This window comes from Ahaetulla prasina, chromosome 9 (assembly GCF_028640845.1).
Source record: "Ahaetulla prasina isolate Xishuangbanna chromosome 9, ASM2864084v1, whole genome shotgun sequence".
In the NCBI taxonomy this organism is placed as follows: domain Eukaryota; kingdom Metazoa; phylum Chordata; class Lepidosauria; order Squamata; family Colubridae; genus Ahaetulla; species Ahaetulla prasina.
The window spans coordinates 6,040,204-6,060,203 of record NC_080547.1 but is presented as its reverse complement, the minus strand read 5'-3'; the positions used below and the strand labels follow the sequence as shown (position 1 = coordinate 6,060,203).

Here is a 20,000-nt window from a genome sequence, read left to right as displayed (position 1 = left end):
GATTGCAGAAAATATGACTTCAGCAACAGAGTGGTCATTGCCTGGAATGCATTACCTGACTCTGTGGTTTCTTCCCCATACCCCCAAAACTTTAACCTTAGACTGTCAACTGATGACCTCCCCACATTCCTAAGAGGTCTGTAAGGGGCGTGCATAAGCGCGCTAGCGTGCCTACCATCAGTGGTGGGATTCAGCCAGTTCGCATCACTTCGGGAGAACCGGTTGTTAACTTTCTGAGCAGTTTGTGAACTGGTTGTTGGAAGAAATCATTAGGGCAGAGAACCAGTTGTTAAATTATTTGAATCCCACCACTGCCTACCATCCCTGTCCTAATGTTCCCTTTAATTGTATTCATTTTACGTATTCAATTCATGCTCATACTTATACATATTATCTAATATGTACTCCACAAATAAATAAATAAATAAATAAATAAATAAATAAATAAATAAATAAATAAATAAATAAATAAATAAATATTTGACAGAGACAAAGGTTGGTTGAGTGAAATGTCTGTAGAAGAAGGACCGGCTGAGACAGAGTGGGGCAGAGTCAAGAAAGAAATCAAACTGGAGTTGTTACGTATGTACTCTCTGCTGCGGTAAAATAAGGCCTTAATATCAAATCACAACTTTTTGGGTTTTTTCCATAATAATATGAACAAGCCTGTTCTGTCCCCCTCACTTCAGTCCGAGCGATGGCTTAATTAGCCGGCACTATCAGCTTTGGCAGCAAACTAGCGAGCATCTGCCAAGTGTCTCTGTTATCTCCCTTGATGCCGATGAGTCAGCAAACAGTACTTCAGCTCTTAGTTAAGCAGTTGATTTGCCTGCTACGAAGAGGCATAGCAGCCCTCGCTGCTTTTATATCCTGTGGGGTGTAGCTCCATGACTCAGCACTTCCTAGGCCTGCCCCACCCAGCTTCTGTTGTTCCTGCCTCTCCTGCCTATGAAACCTAGGGTCCAGCCAGGCCTGATTGCCATCAGCTGGGTCTGGAGGCATGGTCTGGGGGGGAAAGAGTCAGGGGACGGAGGCCTCATTATCTCCTCCACCTGGCCTGCCTCTGGCTCCTGGAGCTGAGCCAGGGAAGCCGGTGCTCCAGAGGTAAGTCCTGATGGCCCTTCCCTCTCACTTTCCAAGTCACTTTCTGGCAGGGGGCCTGGCACGAGGGGCGCAGACACAACAAAGCCATTTCCATGAGGAAATGTAATCGGTAAAACCCAAAATCAAAGTTTCATTCTTTTCCACTTCAAGCACAAAATCTCCATTCCCTCCCCACTCTGGGGCCAACCAGAGGTGGTATTTGCCGGCTCTCCAAACTACTCAAAATTTCAGAAAATGGCTGGAAGAAATAAGTGACCAACACATAGACTGGAAACCAGAGATCTTTTTGCTGGGAATACTCAATAGGAAATATAGTAAAGAAATAAAGTATCTAATCTTACACATAATAACAGCTGCAAGAATATCCTATGCACAGAACTGGAAAAATGAGAATATACCATCGGAGGAGGAAGTGATAAGGAAAATTCTGGACTGTGCTGAGATGGATAAATTAACAAAGGAGATAAAAGAAAAGGAAGATAAGGAATATTATATAGTATGGAATAAATTGTTTAATTGGATAGAAATTAGAAATGGTAAATGACGAAAAAGGGGAAAAGGTCACACATAGACACACACACAAAAAGGGTAGCGCATAAAAGAAAACGAATTGTTATAATGATAGGTATGTTGGAATATATACAGAAATAAGGGATAATGGGACAAAAAAGATAAGTATAATTAAAGGAAACAACAGGGGGAAAATGTAAATAATAGAGGAATACCAAAATGAACCTGTTGTAAAGAAGGGGTATATGTTTTACGTTATTGTTTGTTACGTCTTGTTTTTTTTAAAATAAAAAGTATTTAACAACAAAAAAAAGAGGTTAAATTTTTTTTTCCAGAACCTGTCAGAACCTGATGGATTTTATCCTTGCACCTGCCCGGGCGCTATGCTGTCCGATTTTATATGTTTTCTAAGCCGTGCATATCCATGCAAGCTGTGTGGAAAGGGGGTGCTCACATTTTTGGTGCTGGGCGAACTGGTTGTTAAATTATATGACGCCCAAAAATAGGAGGCTCCAAAAATAAAGAAAAAAACATCTATAATATTGCAGCGAGAGGCTCTTCAGCTAAATTTGCTGGTCTGTGTTAAAATAAGGACAATCTCGTCGTCTCATGGATTTTAATATCATCAGTAAAAGATTTGTGGTACGAGCTCAATCTTAAGGGAAGAATACTCTTCATTAAAGACGAGGTGTTGGTTTTTTTTAGCTTTTGATATATCTAGAAGCTCAATCCATATTGTGTAAAATTGAGAAACGAGGGTACTTAAAAAAAAAAGTGGAATTTCAAAAAAGAAAATAAAAATATCCACCACGTTTGACGTTGCCCTAGAAAAGCTTTCTATTTTCGACTCTTTTTGTGAAACATAAATGGATAAAATGTTCCGTGTTTGATGGGCTATCAGCTAATAGTCCTTGACTGCAGGAAGTTGAAGGCATTATTTAGAAAGAAGTGGAGGGGGGGGAGAGAGATTAAAAAAAACAAGTGTTCACTGTGGATTTTTTCAAACCCTTTTGAAGACACCCCCCCTCCCCCGCTTATCCTGGAGGAATAGGTGTGACGTTCCAATTTTGCTTCATTAACCAAGATCTGGTTAAGTTTGGGGTTTTTTTGCAAGAGGTGGAAAAGGTATATGCTGGGCTGAAATAACTGCTGGGATGTCACGTGCCATCATAAAAAATTAACTGAAAGGTTTTTCATCCCTTGAGAAAGAAAAGTGCAAATCAGAAGCAATGTTGTTTCCATTAAGGTGACAGAGAAACATGGAAATGCCAATTATTTATTATTATTATTTATTATATTTGTATACCGCCCATCTCCCGAAGGACTCAGGGCGGTTCACAGTCAAAAACAACAGAAAAACATATAATACATAAAAAGCTAAAAGAATAGACAGTTAAATTCAATTGATGCTCTAACTTTTAAATACAAATTTAAAACCTCATTTAAACCCTTTTTTTTTAAATCCCAAGTTTAAAACTACGTTCAAGCTAGTCCTGCTCTTCGAAACAGCAGCGTCTTCAGCTCACGGCGGAAGGACTTGAGATCGGGGAGTTGACGAAGCCCCAGAGGAAGCCTGCTCCAGAGGTAGGGGCCCCACAGAGAAGGCCCTCCCCTAGAGGTCGCCAGCCGACATTGTTTAGCTGACGGTATCCGGAGGAGGCCCTCTCTGGTCGATGAGAGGCTAATGGTGGCAGTAGGCGGTCCCGTAAATATCCCGGTCCTAGGCCATGGAGCATTTTAAAGGTGATAACAAGTACCTTGAAGTGAACCCGGAAGACCACTGGGAGCCAGTGCAGATTACGCAGGAGGGGTGTCACATGGGAGCCAAAGGTGCTCCTCTATCACCAGCGCAGCCGCATTCTGGACCAGTTGGAGTCTCCGGGTACCCTTCAAGGGAGCCCCATGTAGAGAGCATTACAGTAGTCCAGGCGGATGTAACCAGGGCATGAGCAACCGTGCATAAGGCAGCCCGATCCAGAAAGGCGTAACTGGCGATCAGGCGAACCTGATGAAAAGCTCCCCTGGTGACGGCTATCATATGATCTTCAAAAGACAGCCGTGCATCCAGGAGGACGCCCAGATTACGAGCCCTTTCCGTGGGGGCCAATAGTTCGCCCCCAATGGTCAGTGATGGAATTAGTTGACTGTACCGGGCCGCCGGCATCCACAGCCACTCGGTCTTGGTGGGATTAAGTCTGAGTCTGTTCCTCCCCATCCCAACCCGCACGGCCTCCAGGCACCGGGACATCATTTCAACAGCCTCGTTGGGGTGGTTAGGTGGAAATATAGAGCTGGGTATCATCAGCGTATAGATGACAACTCACCCCAAAACCACGGATGATCTCACCCAGCGGCTTCATATAGATGTTGAACAGAAGAGGCGAGAGAACCGACCCCTGAGGCACCCCACATAAGAGGCGCCTTGGGGTCGATCTCTGTCCCCCCGTCAACACCGTCTGCGACCGGTCGGAGAGGTAGGAGGAGAACCACCGATGAACAGTGCCCCTCACTCCAAGTCCCTCGAGTCGGCGCAGCAGGATACCATGATCGATGGTATCAAAAGCCGCTGAGAGATCTAATAGGACCAAGACAGAGGAACAACCTCTGTCCCGAGCCCTCAAGAGATCATCAACCAATGCGACCAAGGCTGTTTCCGTGCTGTGACCAGGCCGGAAACCGGACTGGAATGGATCAAGATAGACATTTTCATCCAGGTACTGGGGCAACTGTCGTGCAACCACACTCTCGACAACCTTTGCCACAAAGCGAAGGTTGGAGACCGGACGATAATTTGATAAACTAGCTGGGTCAAGGGAAGGCTTCTTGAGGAGGGGCCTCACCACCGCCTCTTTCAAGGCGGCAGGGAAAACACCCTCCATCAAAGAAGCGTTCACAATTTTCTGGAGCCAGCCTCGTGTCACCTCCCGGGTGGCCAAAACTAACCAGGAGGGACACGGGTCCAATAAACATGTGGTCGCATTCAATCTCCCCATTAACCTGTCCATGTCCTCAGGAGTCACAGGATCAAACTCATCCCAGATAATAACATCAAGACCTGCCTCCTCCACCCCGTCTGGATCCACCCAATGAACTGTTTGGCCAAACTCTAGTCTGGATAAAGCTATTTTCGAAAAAATTTGAGTTGAGGCCGAATCAGGCCAACCAGAGGTGGGTTTCAGCAGGTTCTGACCAGTTCTGGAGAACCGGTAGCGGAAATTTTGAGTAGATCGGAGAACCGGTAGTAAAAATTCTGACTGGCTCCACCCCCATTTATTCTCTGCCTCCTGAGTCCCTGATGGGGAAGAAATGGGGATTGTACAGTAATGTTCCCCTGGATTGGGGAGGGAATAGAGATTTTACAGTATCCTTCCCCTGCCACGCCCACCAAGCCACGCCACGCCCACCAAGCCACACCACGCCCACCAAGCCACGCCACGCCCACCAAGTCACACCCACAGAACCGGTAGTAAAAAAAAATTTGAAACCCACCACTGAGGCCAACCAAGCGTCATCGGCATAGGGACGTGATGGCCAACCGATGGCACACGTGCGCAGAGAGTAAAAAACAGGTTACGTCCTGGTTAAAACAAGGAAGCAACAACGACTAGGCGGGTGGGGAGAGTCTCGCACTGCTGTCGCTACCGATTCTCTGATTCACCCATCGCTATTGCTACCTGTTTGGCCGAAGCAGTCCGAACCAGTAGCATTTCACCCTTGGTCTCCACCTCCAATATATACTACACAACCATGACAAAATAAACAAACAAACAAACAAACAAACAAATAAATATTATGCATGTACCCCCATATGTTATATGACACGGAGAAAAAACACAATCTAGTTCAGGTGTATACCTGTACATGGCAAGAAAAATGAACCCTCCAAGTTTACCAAATGGATGGCATAGGGAACAAAGCTGTAGACACATTATCTGGAAATTTTTTTTTTTTTTTTATTTATCATATTTATATACCGCCCTATCTCCCTAGGGACTCAGGGTGGTATTTCTGCTAGAAATACTTTGAAACCTCCTCCCAGAGGGGAGCAACAGAATCAGACCGTGAAGTGGGTGTGTGGGGTCTCTAACAATGCTTTGAGCTCTAAGCACATAGCGCTTATAAGCAGCATCCTGAATGATAGGAAGCGAGCTTGCTATAATCTTCTCCGCTGTCCTCACCACTCTCTGTAGGGACTTTCTATCTGAGGCGCTGCTGCCACCAAACCAAACAGGGATGAAGTTTTTAAAACTCCCTCAACCCTGCCTCTATAAAAAGTGGCCAGGACAGAAGGAGAAAGATGTGCTCTCCTCATCTGAAGATGATCCTCATCCTCCTCATTTCACAGGCCAGCTCAAAGAGGACAGAATATCTCAATCGGATTGGAGTTAACTGTAGAGGTGACAATCTATTATGAAGCTGGTTTTCTTTTCATTTATATTTTTTTTTTGATACAGACGAATCTTTATCAAAATACAATCTACACCTTTGATACAGTCAATCGACTTAATAAAGTTTTCTTCTTCTTCTTCTTCAATTTTACCTTATGCTATTTGATCTTACTTCACTCTCATCTTGCCTGCTATATTTTATTCGACTTTATCTCACCGTAGCTATTTTAATCTCACTTCATTGTATCTTATCTCAGTTTATTGTATTTTACTGTGGCTGGGGCTCATGTTTGAGATGGTCAACTGACTAACCCATTAAGTACGTCATAGCGAGTTTTGATCCGGTCACTCAACAGGCACGGTGATAGCCCTCTGTGAACACAAGGAGTTATCTCAATGGCTGCTTGGGTTTGCCAATTTGTGCCTGGTTTTAATTTTTTGGATGGGTGCCCACCCAAAGAATACAACCCCAGAACTTTGAAGGTGATTATTTGAGAAGACTAAAATCTCTTACCTCTTACCTCGCCTAGGTCCAATGTCTTCCCTAGCTGCTCTAGTAGATCAGCCCTGGCTGCGTTCTTTTTGTGCTTTTTTCCATCATAGTGTTGCTGTGCCATCATTGGGTTGTTAAACCAAGCCGCACAGAGCTGGCAATACCTGTCAGAATCTCTTCTCTGGTGAGGTGGAGACACTACTGGAGAGCTGTCCCCCTGCGGCTCCTTAAGAGAACTCAGGTTTGTTTCTGCAAAAGAAAGCAAGCAGGAATGGAGTCACCCAGCTTCCTATCCCATCAAGGCAACACAAAGCTTCCAGCACACACCTAATTGTCATATTTTGGCCGCCAGGATATATTTCTAGACCGGGATGCCCTATGCACGGTCACTCATGCTCTCGTGACATCTTGTCTGGATTACTGCAATGCTCTCTACATGGGGCTCCCCTTGAGGAGCACCCGGAGACTCCAGGTAGTTCAGAATGCGGCTGTGCAGGTGATAGAGGGAGCCCCTTGTGGCTCCCACATAACACCTCTCCTGCGCAGACTGCACTGGCTGCCTGTGGCCTTCCGGGTGCGCTTCAAGGTTTTGGTAATGATCTTCAAAGCGCTCCATGGCATAGGGCCGGGCTACTTACGGGACCGTCTGCTGCCACCGAATGCCTCTCACCGACCTGTGCGCTCTCACAAAGAGGGACTCCTCAGGGTGCCGTCGGCCAGGCAGTGCCAACTGGCGACACCCAGGGGAAGGGCCTTTTCTGTGGGGGCTCCCACCCTCTGAAACGAGCTTCCCCCAGGACTTCGCCAACTTCCTGACCTTCGAACCTTCCGCCGCGAGCTTAAGACACATTTATTTATCTGCGCAGGACTGGACTAGAATTTTTAAATTTTTAAATGTTTAAATTTTAAATCTGGTTTTAAATGGGGTTTTATTATTTATATCTCTATTTTAAATATTCGGCCTATGTAATAAGTTTTTTAAATTAATGTTTTACTCTGTATATATATATATGTTTTTATATGGCTGTAAACCGCCCTGAGTCCCTAGGGAGATAGGCGATATAAAATTCAAATAAATAAATAAATAATATATATATATATATATATATAATTATATATATATATATATATATATATATATATATATATATATATATATATATATATATATATATATATATATATATATATATATATATATATATATATATATATATATATATATATATATATATATATATGGTTACCGCCTTTAAAGCGCTCCATGGCATAGGGCCGGGCTATTTACGGGACCGCCTACTGCCACCGATTGCCTCCCACTGATCCGTATGCTCTCACAGAGAGGGACTCCTTAGGGTGCCGTCCGCCAGGCAGTGCCGGCTGGCGACACCCAGAGGAAGGGCCTTCTCTGTGGGGGCTCCCACTCTCTGGAACGAGCTTCCCCCAGGGCTGCGCCAACTTCCCGACCTCCGAACCTTCCGCCGCGAGCTTAAGACACATCTATTTATTTGCGCAGGGCTAGCCTAGGGTTTTAGTTTTAAATTTTGTTTTAATGGGGTTTTATATTATTTTAGCGATGTTTTAATTTCGGCCTATTTAATAAGTTTTTTAATTGTTGTTTTTACTTGTATTTTTCTATGTTTTATTTGGCTGTACACCGCCCTTTGGGAGATAGGGCGATATAAAAATTCAAATAAATAAATAAATAAATAAATAAATAAATAAATAAATAAATAAATAAATAAATAAATAAATAAATAAATAAATAAATAAATAAAGGTGTTGAGATTCTAGAAAGATTGCAGAGAAGAGCAACGAAGATAATTAAGGGACTGGGTTTCAAATTTTTCTACTACCGGTTCTGTGGGTGTGGCCTGGTGGGCATGGCATGGCTTGGTGGGTGTGGCTTGGTGAGCATGGCAGGGGAAGGATACTGCAAAATCTCCATTGCCTCCCCACACCAGGGGAAGGATACTGTAAAATCTCCATTCCCTCCCTACTCCAGGGGAGGGTTACTTCAAAATTCCCATTTTCTCCCGATCAGCTGGGACTCGGGAGGCAGAGAATAGATGAGGGAGGGGCCAGTCAGATTTTTTACTACCGGTTCACCGAACTACTCAAAATTTCCGCTACCAGTTCTCCAGAACCCGTCAGAACCTGCTGAAACCCACCTCTGAGTGAAGGCTAAGACATAAGAAGAACAGTTGCAGGAATTGGGTATGCCTAACTGAATGAAAAAAAAAGACTAGGGGTGGCATGATAGCAGTCTTCCAATATGTACGCCACAAAGAAGAGACAGTCAGCCTATTTTCCAAAGCACCCAAAGACAGTTCAAGAAGCAATGGATGGAAACTAATCAAGGAGAGAACCTATCTAGAATTAAGGAGTAATTTCCAAACAGTTAGAACAATTACTCAACGGAACAACTTGCCTCCATCACCGGAGGTTTTTAAGAAGAGATTGGACAACCATTTGTCTGAAATGGTATAGGGTTTCCTGCCTGAGCAGGGGGTTGGACTAGAAGACCTCCAAGGTCCCTTCCAACTCTGTTATTCTGCCATACGAACTGTGTAGCCAGTGAGTATACCTCTTTCCACAGTTGGAGAGGAGCTATTTAATATGAGAGAATGCAATTAGTTCAGTGGAGTGGTGTGGTGGCCTAGAGGTGGAGCTCTCGCCTCACAATCAGGAAGCTGGGAGTTCGATCCTAGGTAGAGGCAGATAGTTCTCTCTCTGGGCACAATGAGAATCTATCTGCTGAACAAAATTCCTCATTGGCAACAGGAAGAGCATCCGGCCATTAAGCACTCCGCTAGCTCCATTCAGTTGCCCAGACTCCACCCAGCAAGGGATTATAGGGTCGTTATAAGATGATGAATGCAATTACTTCAGTGAAGAAAAACTTGTGATAATAGATAATTAAAGATTTATTTTTGTGTGTGTGTGGGATGCATATTGGAATGCTAAAGCATCTTAGAGATCTGATTTACAGGGACAGTTCAAGATGTAAACAACAGAGTTGTCTTAAGGCAATTCATGTTCCAACATAAGGCTTATAAGCATCTGGAACATTAATATGGATAGCATAAACTTGACCTGGGCCCAGAAGTGCAGCAGAAAAAGGATTCTGCTTTCATGTTTTATCAGACAAAAATGGAAGGTCAGCATCTAGTTACGCAAGATCTCAAAATCTCAGAGCCTTCGTGCTGTTATCTGACCTCAAGGACCAAAACTGCATTTACCCGTTACCTAAACTCAATTGGTCTGTAATCAAGTAGTCCCTAAACTGAATTCAATAAATCAATACAAATCAACTCTCTGTCGTGCATAAGAAATCGGGGGTCCAGCCCGAAAATGGATAAAAAGCTTCAATACATTCAGTACGTGTACGCGGTGGCTTAGTGGGTAAGAGACGCTGAGCTTGTTGATCGAAAGGTCGGCAGTTCAGCGGTTCGAATCCCTAGTGCTGCCGCGTAAGGGGGTGAGCTCCCGTTACTTGTCCCAGCTTCTGCCAACCTAGCAGTTCAAAAGTGCATAAAAATGCAAGTAGAAAAATAGGGACCACCTTTGGTGGGAAGGGAAGAGCGTTCCGTGCACCTTTCGCGTTGAGTCATGCCCACCACATGACCACAGAGATGTCTTTGGACAGCGCTGGCTCTTCGGCTTTGAAACAGAGATGAGCACCGCCCCCTAGAGTCGGGAACGACTAGCACATATGTGCAAGGGGAACCTTTACCATTTTACATCACACTACACATACTCACTGCAGCGAGAATCATATTCGCACAAAACTGGAAACAAAATAATGTACCCTCAGGCGGAATAGTAATTAGGAAAATTGTTCAATGCGCAGAAATGGATAAAATGGCTATGGAGCTAAAAGAGAGGGATGATTCGGACTGTTGTGAAGTATGGAATAAAATGCACAGTTGGCTCGAAAATAGAAACCAAACAAGGAATGTTTAACTTACTACTGATGAAACCTAAATTGGAGTAATTAAACAAAGAGATGTAAATATAAATGAATATAAATCGGTAGAGAAGAATAATGAATACTACTACATGTGTTAATATATATGTTGATGTAACATTATTATACTACCATCAAGAAGTAAATAGATATGATAAACTAGAGAACCACAAAAGCAAAATACACATGCCGATACAGAAAGTTATAAAATGACCTTAGATGGTACGTATTGTTTGCTGCGTTTTGTTTTGTTTTTATGTATTTCTGGTTGTTTTTTATGTTGTTTTTAAAGACAAAACTGTTTAATAAAAAAATAATTAAAAAAAAGAAATGAGGGGTTTAGGCAGTTCAAATGACTATAGCAATAGCACAGACTTATATACCACTTTACAGCCCTCTCTAAGCGGTCTGCAGAGTCAGCATATTGCCCCCAACAAGCTACCCACCTCGGAAGGATGGAAGGCTGAGTCAACCTTGAGCCAGTCAGGATCGAACTGCTGGCAGTGGGCAGAGGGAAGGAAGGAAGGAAGGAAGGAAGGAAGGAAGGAAGGAAGGAAGGAAGGAAGGAAGGAAGGAAGGAAGGAAGAGCAATAGCCCTTAGACTTATATACTGCTTCACAGTGCTTTACAGCCCCCTCTAAGTGGTTTACAAAATCAGCCTCTTGCCCCCAACAATCTGGGTCCTCATTTTACCCACCTTGGAAGGATGGAAGTCCAAGTTGACCTGGTGAGATTGGAACTGCCAAATTGCAGGCAGCTGGCAGTCAGCAGAAGTAGCCTGCAGTACTGCACTCTAACCACTGCGCCACCAAGGCTTATATAGGTTTATTGCATGCTAATATTCTCCACAAGAATCTGAACTATTAACAGTAAAAGCAAACTGGCGGGAGATAAGAATCAATGGAATTCAAGGTGGGCTGGACTTAGATCCCTTATGGGAACAAAGGGACTTGAGGCTGATGCTGCATTTGACCCCACCGTCACGTTCAGCCTGGTCAACACCTACACTCTCATTTCAGCACGGAGTCCCAAATAAATACAGAAGAGTAAAAGATGAACTACACTGAGAGACGTGATGGCGTAAAGATGGAGCTTTCGCCTCACAATCAGGAGGCTGTGAGTTTGATCCTAGGTAGTGTTGTAGAAATGACAAGACACAAGCCAGCTCCTCTGGGAAGGAAGGGTTTATTATATATGCGCAGGTTCAAGTACAGAACAAAGCTGTTGGTCTGAACGAGGTAGGGGATTTCCAGCCAGGCTTTATATACCTTATAGCTACGTGCAAGCAGCAAATATGTTATCTCAGCATGTTACATTCCATATATGGGTATAGTTCCAAGAATAACAGAAATGGGGAACCGATATTATATCAGGGGGTCACACAAACAAGTTTACAGTTATGGCAAGGCATAATATCTGCAACAGCAGCAGGATGTGGTTATCTGAGCTCAGCATATTTCTGGGTGGTAGGGGGTATATGGTCCACCGGAGGCAGCTGCTTATCTGTTTCAGCTGACAAGGCTTTTTATTTGCTTGACCAAAGATGTCTCTAAGGCCTACTGCTTGATACCTGTCTGTTTGATTCTCATATTCCTTTACCAACCCACCTTATTCCCCCCTTTGTTACTCATCTCAAGGCAGAAGAGTAACATACCCTTCATCGTTTACCTCTGAGGTCATGTGTCCTAGCTGCCACATGGCCATAACCTGAGCCGTAGCGTTTCTTTTGGCTATCAAGGATAAGCTGTTGGATATAGTGCGCACAAAGATTGGTAGTACACAAGGAATGAGGACACAACCAGCTGCAATAAGGCCTATGAGGGCCATGATTGCCTGCAAGCCAGGTAATTTCGGGAACCAACTACCGAAGACCTCCTTGAGATTTACTCCTTTGTGCCATACCTGGTCTGGGTTATATGTAAGCTGTCTTAGCTCAGTGGTTAACTGCTTGATTACTGTACCTGTCTCATCGATTTGCAGACAACAGTTAGACAGATTGAATTTACCACATACTCCTCCTTCTTTGGCTAGAATGTAGTCCAAGGCTAGTCTATTTTGGTATACCGCTGTCCTTAATCTATCTGTGGTATCTGATAGCACGTTGAGGGCAGTGCTGATTCTTATGCCAGCCATGTCTAATATTGCCTGCAATCGTATGAGACAAGTAGACAGGAGTCCGGTAGCCCCAGGATCCATCTTCGGCCCATGTTGCTCTACCATAGGTACATACAATTCTCTCATTGGTCCAGATTTGCAAATCGGATGTGTCCTTTTCCTCATATTCTGCTAGATTTTTACATGGGAAGGACGAAAATGGTGAATCAGGGTGTGTTCCATCCAGTTTGTAGGCTGGAAATAAGCCTCTTTTAGTCCTTTTTCCCAGGTGTTCGTATACTGGTATCCCCAATACTTGTCTCGCTTGAATGGGTAAAAGGAAAAATGATGGCTTAATCCAGCCTAGAATACAGGAGCCTGACCAATTGAAGGGAAGCTGTTCATAAGCCAGCCGTCCACAAATCCAATACATGTTTTCTGGGGCTTTCCATATATTAGACGGGTCGGATGAATTGAGGTAGGATAGAAAGGTGGTATTGAGTTTGTCAGGCTGTGACGAGTTACCCGGTGATTGCCACCTAGTATAGGTTATATCCCAGGAACCAAGACATATCAGGTCTCCTACTTTAGCGGTCCCATTGCGAGTAAAACAATTGTTTCCTACCAGGATTTCCCTGGCTTAACCTCCCTTCTTGGACATCTTAGAGATGTCTCTAAGGCCCACTGCTTGATACCTGTCTGTTTGATTCTCATATTCCTTTACCAACCCACCTTATTAGCAGACGATATTTCTCTCTCTGGGCACAAAGAGAAAATATCTGCTCTGAGCTCCCTGTAGGTGTCAGGAAGGGCATCTGGCCAGTAAATGCTCATGCAGTCAACCCCAACTCCATCCCAATGCTAGGGATTACAGGGTTGGTAAAAGAAAAGAAAAAATGAACTAGACTAAACCAGTTCAACATGTTGTGTCTTGCCCGCTCCCCCTGCTGCAGCCGGGCCCCTCTTATCTCCTGCCGGACGCTGATAGTTCGGAAGAATGTCCTGGAATGCCTCCAGCCCCCAGCCCTGGCACCATGCCTGGATAGGCCGAGCAAGATGAAGGGCCTGACGTGCCTTCAGCCCCCAGTCCTGGCACCATGCCCAGGCAAACGGAGCAACTAAACCCCTCCCCCACAGCATGTGAGCCTGAAGAATGTGAAGCCAGTCATGAGCTCAGATTACCAACAGCTGGAGGCTGGAGAGATCCTCGCTTCTGGAGAGTTGAGAGGCGACATCAGCAAAAGGAAGGGAGAGGCAGGCCTGGATAAGTGCTGAGTCATGGAGCCACACCCCATGGCCTATATAAAGGATCTGCTTTCTGGCATTCTCTGAGTCAGGCAAAGTCTAACTTGGATTGCTGAAGTCACTTCCTGGTCTCCTGCCTGCCTTGAGAACTCTGATAGGACTTTGGCAGAGCTGCAGAGGCACGCTTGATATGGACTTCCCCGACCCGGCCGTCAGCGGAGGAGTGGGACACGACACAACAGCTCACCTAACCCTACCACCCATTTTCCCTATTTGCTATAAAATTGATCCTTGGAAAGCCTACAGATCAGCTATTAACTTGGTGGCGTCCTCCAGCTTATGTTTCTCAATGATTAATAGTCTAGGCCGGTGTTTCTCAGCCTTGGCACCTTTAAGATATGTGGACTTCAACTCTTTAGAAAATGGTTCATTTCATAAACCATGTTTAAGCTAACAATGCATAAGCATGTCATGTGCATACTGACCTTCACCAAGATGAAGAATTTCTCTCCCCCCCACCCCATTTATTAGACTACCTCTCCATCAAGTTGTGAAACGGGTAGATTTGGATAATGGGGAACAGTGCGACATAGATTTATATTCTTAAAAAAGATATTTAAAAACCTGTTCTCATATGTCAACTTTCCTAAAATATGGATGGTATATATACACCACATCTTCAAATTATTAACATACTTCCCCCAATAAATTTGAACACTTCTCTGGTGCGGTTCTTTATGTGAGGTTCTGCTGGGAGGGAGGGTTTTTGAATGAAAAATACACTAATTTTTCTTCATTACAGACAGTATCTTTGGGTACACAAATTTCAAAACCATTCACTCGCAGACACCGATCTTGAATATTTGGAGTCGACGTCTGGCCAAAAAAAAAGAGACACCTCCTGTCTGAGAAGAAAGAGGTATAGGGAACAATCAGACTTGCAAAATTCTCTTATTATAGCCGATCTCGACAGGAGTAGTTTCAGGCTACCTGTGGAGTTGAGTTTCCTCGTCTTGTCTACTCAGTGGGCCTGACATCTGCAGGCTTTCTTCAATGTGTCATTTGCATAACGGAGTCTGTTTTGGCAGCTCCATTTCCATAGAAACCTGTGATAAATTCCTTTTAAAGTCTGACAATCTAGGTTAGGGGTGAGCAGTCAGACTGGATGCACATTTTACTACCCTTGTCCGCTGGAAAATGCACCAACGATAAGCATTTGGCTTGACATCATTTATAAAGCAGAAAAATCCCAGCATCCAATGAAACAAACTGTTTATTTCCCCCGATCAATTCTTTTCCTTTCCCTTGCCTTTAAAAGACCGACCAGAACAGAATAAAGAGTATAGTAACTAACAAACATAATCTAAAATATAACATAAAACATAATCCATTCCACACCATCACACTATCAATTCCCTTCTTTCTTAAACTCTAATACAGAGCATCGGTCGCCACTCCCTTCCTTAATCCTTTCTACCCTTCTCATCCTTCTACTACTTTCCCCACCATCCTCCAACAATGACGAATCCGCATAAAGACGAGAGTTCGAACAACTAGCCTTGTGGTGCAACCAAAACAATCTGGAACTGAACACGCTCAAAACCGTAGAAATGGTGGTAGACTTTAGGAGAAACCCTTCCATACTTCCACCTCTCACAATACCAGACAACACAGTATCAACAGTAGAAACCTTCAAATTTCTAGGTTCTATCATATCGCAAGATCTCAAATGGACAGCTAACATCAAAAACATCATTAAAAAAGGACAACAAAGAATGTTCTTTCTGCGCCAACTCAGTACGCTCAAACTGCCCAAGGAGCTGCTGATTCAGTTCTACAGAGGAATTATTGAGTCTGTCATTTGCACCTCTATAACTGTCTGGTTCGGTTCTGCAAATCAACAAGAAAAACACAGACTTCAGAGGATAATTAGAACTGCAGAAAAAATAATTGCTACCAACCTGCCTTCCATTGAGGACCTCTATACTGCACGAATCAAGAAGAGGGCCATGAAAATATTTGCAGATCCCTCGCATCCTGGACATAAACTGCTTCAACTCCTACCCTCAAAACGACGCTATAGAGCACTGCACACCAGAACAACTAGACACAAGAACAGTTTTTTCCCAAAGGCCATCACTCTGCTAAACAAATAATTCCCTCAACACTGTCAAACTATTTACTAAATCTGCACTACTATTAATCTTCTCATTGTTCCCATTACCAATCTCTTTCTACTTATGACTGTATGACTATAACTTGTTGCTGGCAATCCTTATGATTTATATTGATATATTGACCATCAATTGTGTTGTAAATGTTGTACCTTGATGAAGGTATCTTTTCTTTTATGTACACTGAGAGCGTATGCACCAAAGACAAATTCCTTGTGTGTCCAATCACACTTGGCCAATAAAAAATTCTATTCTCCTCCTCACTTTCCTACTTCCCCTCCTCCTTCCCACTTCTCACTTCCATCCTTGCTAACCCTCTATCTGCCCCTCCTTCTCCTCCTCCTATCCTTTCTTCCCCTTCCCTTCTCTCCTACCTACCTGCCTACCTACTTTCTTCCTTCTTTACTCCTCTTTCCTTACCCTTTCCCTTCCGGAGTGGCTACCGAGCAGCCCCGACTTTAGTCCATTCCAACTTATTTAATTCTACCATTATTCCTGTACAATGACAATCAATCAATTTATAATCTTCCCCCTCCCCCCCGATTTCCCCTAATGTACCAATGTACAAATTGTGGGAATTATTATGGAAAATAAAAAACCTTTTTAACACACACACAAAAAAAGACTGACCACCTGACCTTGATCTTGTTTAGAATCTTGCATCCAACTCTAGCTAACCAGATTCCCCCAAGTAAACCTCAGACAGGGGAATCAAAGCAATACAGTTCATACATTTTTGCAAGAAACGAAAACAGCTATTTCTCAACTGCTAAGAGATCCACAAAATTCTCAGGGCTGACGTCAAGAGGAAACCTACTCATTTTCAAAAGTGGAACCTATTCAATTTTCAAGCCACGTTTCAATTGCTCCTACTGTTAGGTAGTCCTCAATTTACGAACAGAATGGAAACCAGAGTTTCCATTGCTAAGGGAGACAGTTAAGTGCAGGGGTGAAGTCCAGCAGGTTCTGACAGGTTCTGGAGAACCAGTAGCGGAAATTTTGAGCAGTTCGGAGAACTGGCAAATGCCACCTCTGGCTGGCCCCAGAGCGGGGTGGGAATGGAGATTTTGCAATATCCTTCCCCCAGGAATGGGGAGGGAATGGGGATTTTGCAGTATCCTTCCCCTGTCATGCGCACCAAGCCACGCCCAAAGAACTGGTAGTAAAAAAAAATTGGATTTCACCACTGGTTAAGTGGATCGTGGCCGATTTTACGACCTTTTTTTGCTATGGTCCTTAAGCAAATCACAGCAGTTGTTAAGTGAATCATCGTAAATAAGACAGACACAGGCTTCAGAGGATAATTAGAACTGCAAAAAAACCATGGCTACCAACCTGCCTTCCATTAAGGACCTGTATACTGCACGAGTCAAAAAGAGGGCCATGAAAATATTTGCAGATCCTCGCATCCTGGACATAAACTGTTTCAACTCCTACCTCAAAACGACACTATAGAGCACTGCACACCAGAACAACTAGACACAAGAACAATTTTTCCTGAAGGCCATCACTCTGCTAAACAAATAATTCCCTCAACACTGTCAGACTATTTACTGAATCTGCACTACTATTAATCGTCTCATAGTTCCCATCACCAATCTCTTTCCACTTATGACTGTATGACTATAACTTGTTGCTGGCAATCCTTATGATTTATATTGATATATTGACCATCAATTGTGTTGTAAATGTTTTACCTTGATGAACGTATCTTTTCTTTTATGTACACTGAGAGCATATGCACCAAGACAAATTCCTTGTGTGTCCAATCACACTTGGCCAATAAAAAATTCTATTCTCCTCCTCACTTTCCTTCTTCCCCTCCTCCTTCCCACTTCTCACTTCCATCCTTTCTAACCCTCTATCTGCCCCTCCTTCTCCTTCTCCTCCTCCTATCCTTTCTTCCCCTTCCCTTCTCTCCTACCTACCTGCCTACCTACTTTCTTCCTTCTTTACTTCTCTTTCCTTACCCTTTCCCTTCCGGAGTGGCTACCGAGCAGCCCCGACTTTAGTCCATTCGAACTTATTTAATTCTACCATTATTCCTGTACAATGACAATCAATTAATTTATAATCTTCCCCCTCCCCCCCCCCATTTCCCCTAATGTACATTGGTCAAATTGTGGGAATTATTATGGAAAATAAAAAACCTTTTTAACAACAACAAAAAAAAAGACCGACCACCTGACCTTGATCTTATTTAGAATCTTGCATCCAACTCTGGCTAACCAGATGCCCCCAAGTAAACCCCAGACAGGGGCATCAAAGCAATACAGTTCATACATTTTTGCAAGAAATGCAAACAGCTATTTCTCAACTGCTAAGAGAGCCACAAAATTCTCAGGGCTGACGTCAAGAGGAAACCTACTTACTTTCAAAAGTGGAACCTATTCAATTTTCAAGCCACGTTTCAATTGCTCCTACTGTTAGGTAGTCCTCAATTTACGAACGGAATGGAAACCAGAGTTTCCATTGCTAAGGGAGACAGTTAAGTGCAGGGGTGAAGTCCAGCAGGTTCTGACAGGTTCTGGAGAACCGGTAGTGGAAATTTTGAGCAGTTCAGAGAACTGGCAAATACCACCTCTGGCTGGCTTCAGAGCGGGGTGGGAATGGAGATTTTGCAATATCCTTCCCCCAGGAATGGGGAGGGAATGGGGATTTTACAGTATCCTTCCCCTGCCATGCCCACCAAGCCACGCCCAAAGAACTGGTAGTAAAAAAATTTGGATTTCACCACTGGTTAAGTGGATCGTGGCCGATTTTACGATCTTTTTTTGCTATGGTCTTTAAGCAAATCACAGCAGTTGTTAAGTGAATCATCGTAAATAAGACAGACACAGGCTTCAGAGGATAATTAGAACTGCAAAAAAACAATGGCTACCAACCTGCCTTCCATTAAGGACCTGTATACTGCACGAGTCAAAAAGAGGGCTGAGAAAATATTTACAGACCTCTCATATCCTGGACATAAACTGTTTCAACTTCTACCCTCAAAACGACACTATAGAGCACTGCACACCAGAACAACTAGACACAAGAACAGTTTTTCCCCCGAACACCATCACTCTGTTAAACAACTAATTCCCTCAACACTGTCAAACTATTTACTAAGTCTGCATTACTATTAATCTTCTCACCCTTCCCATCACCCATCTCCTCCCACTTATGACTGTATGACTGTAACTTTGTTGCTTGTATCCTTAGGATTTATATTGATTGTTTCCTAGTATGTGATTCAATTGCTTATTTGTACCCTATTTCTATCATTAAATGTTATGATTCTTGACAAATGTATCTTGTCTTTTTATGTACACTGAGAGCCTATGTACCAAAGACAAATTCCTTATGTGTCCAATCACACTTGGCCGATAAAGAATTCTAAATACACGCCCATTGCCAAGCACCCAAATTTGGATTTATTTATTTATTTATTTCGATTTTTATACCGCCCTTCTCCCGAAGGACTCAGGGCGGTGTACAGCCAAGTAAAAATACTATATAAACATTAAAAGAAATTAAAAAAAACATATATCACATATCACATATCCATGGGGATTCTGCAATGGTCATAAGTACAAGGACTGTTGTAATTTTTTTCAGGGCTGTTATAACTTGGAATGGTCACTAAATGATTGATTGTAAGTCAAGGACTATCTGTATTAAAGTGAGGAACCCAAAGTCACCTCTTCATGAGGTCAGACTTAAACTTGGATCTCTGTAGTCCACATCCAGGACTATCATGATTGTAAGACTCTCGCTGTCATGGATCTATACCTGAATCGAAGCTCTTGAGAAGAAACACTTATTTATCTACAATCATCTCCGATTTTGCCCTACACAATTGATCTTTAAAAGACGAGAATCTTTTTTAGATGTGCTGAGAATATAATAGAGGAGGGCTTTGCAGAATTTGTATCAGCTGTTTTTCATTTCTTCCTGGTCACTGCAGGCACTCCTCAAGATATACAAGGACAGAAAAATAAACAGGAGAGAGGGGGGGAGGGAGGGGGGAGAGGGGGGGA

General features: G+C 43.3%; 1 protein-coding gene across 1 annotated transcript in view; it reads right to left on the bottom strand.

The window, feature by feature from the left end:
* The window catches only part of ZMAT4 (zinc finger matrin-type 4), a 130,824-nt gene that overhangs the window by 40,398 nt on the left and 70,426 nt on the right, over window positions 1-20,000 (bottom strand). Inside the window, exon 4 of the mRNA XM_058194645.1 lies at window positions 6,517-6,744. Within this exon, the coding sequence (XP_058050628.1) occupies window positions 6,517-6,744 (228 nt within the window). The remainder of the gene's footprint in view (window positions 1-6,516; window positions 6,745-20,000) is intronic.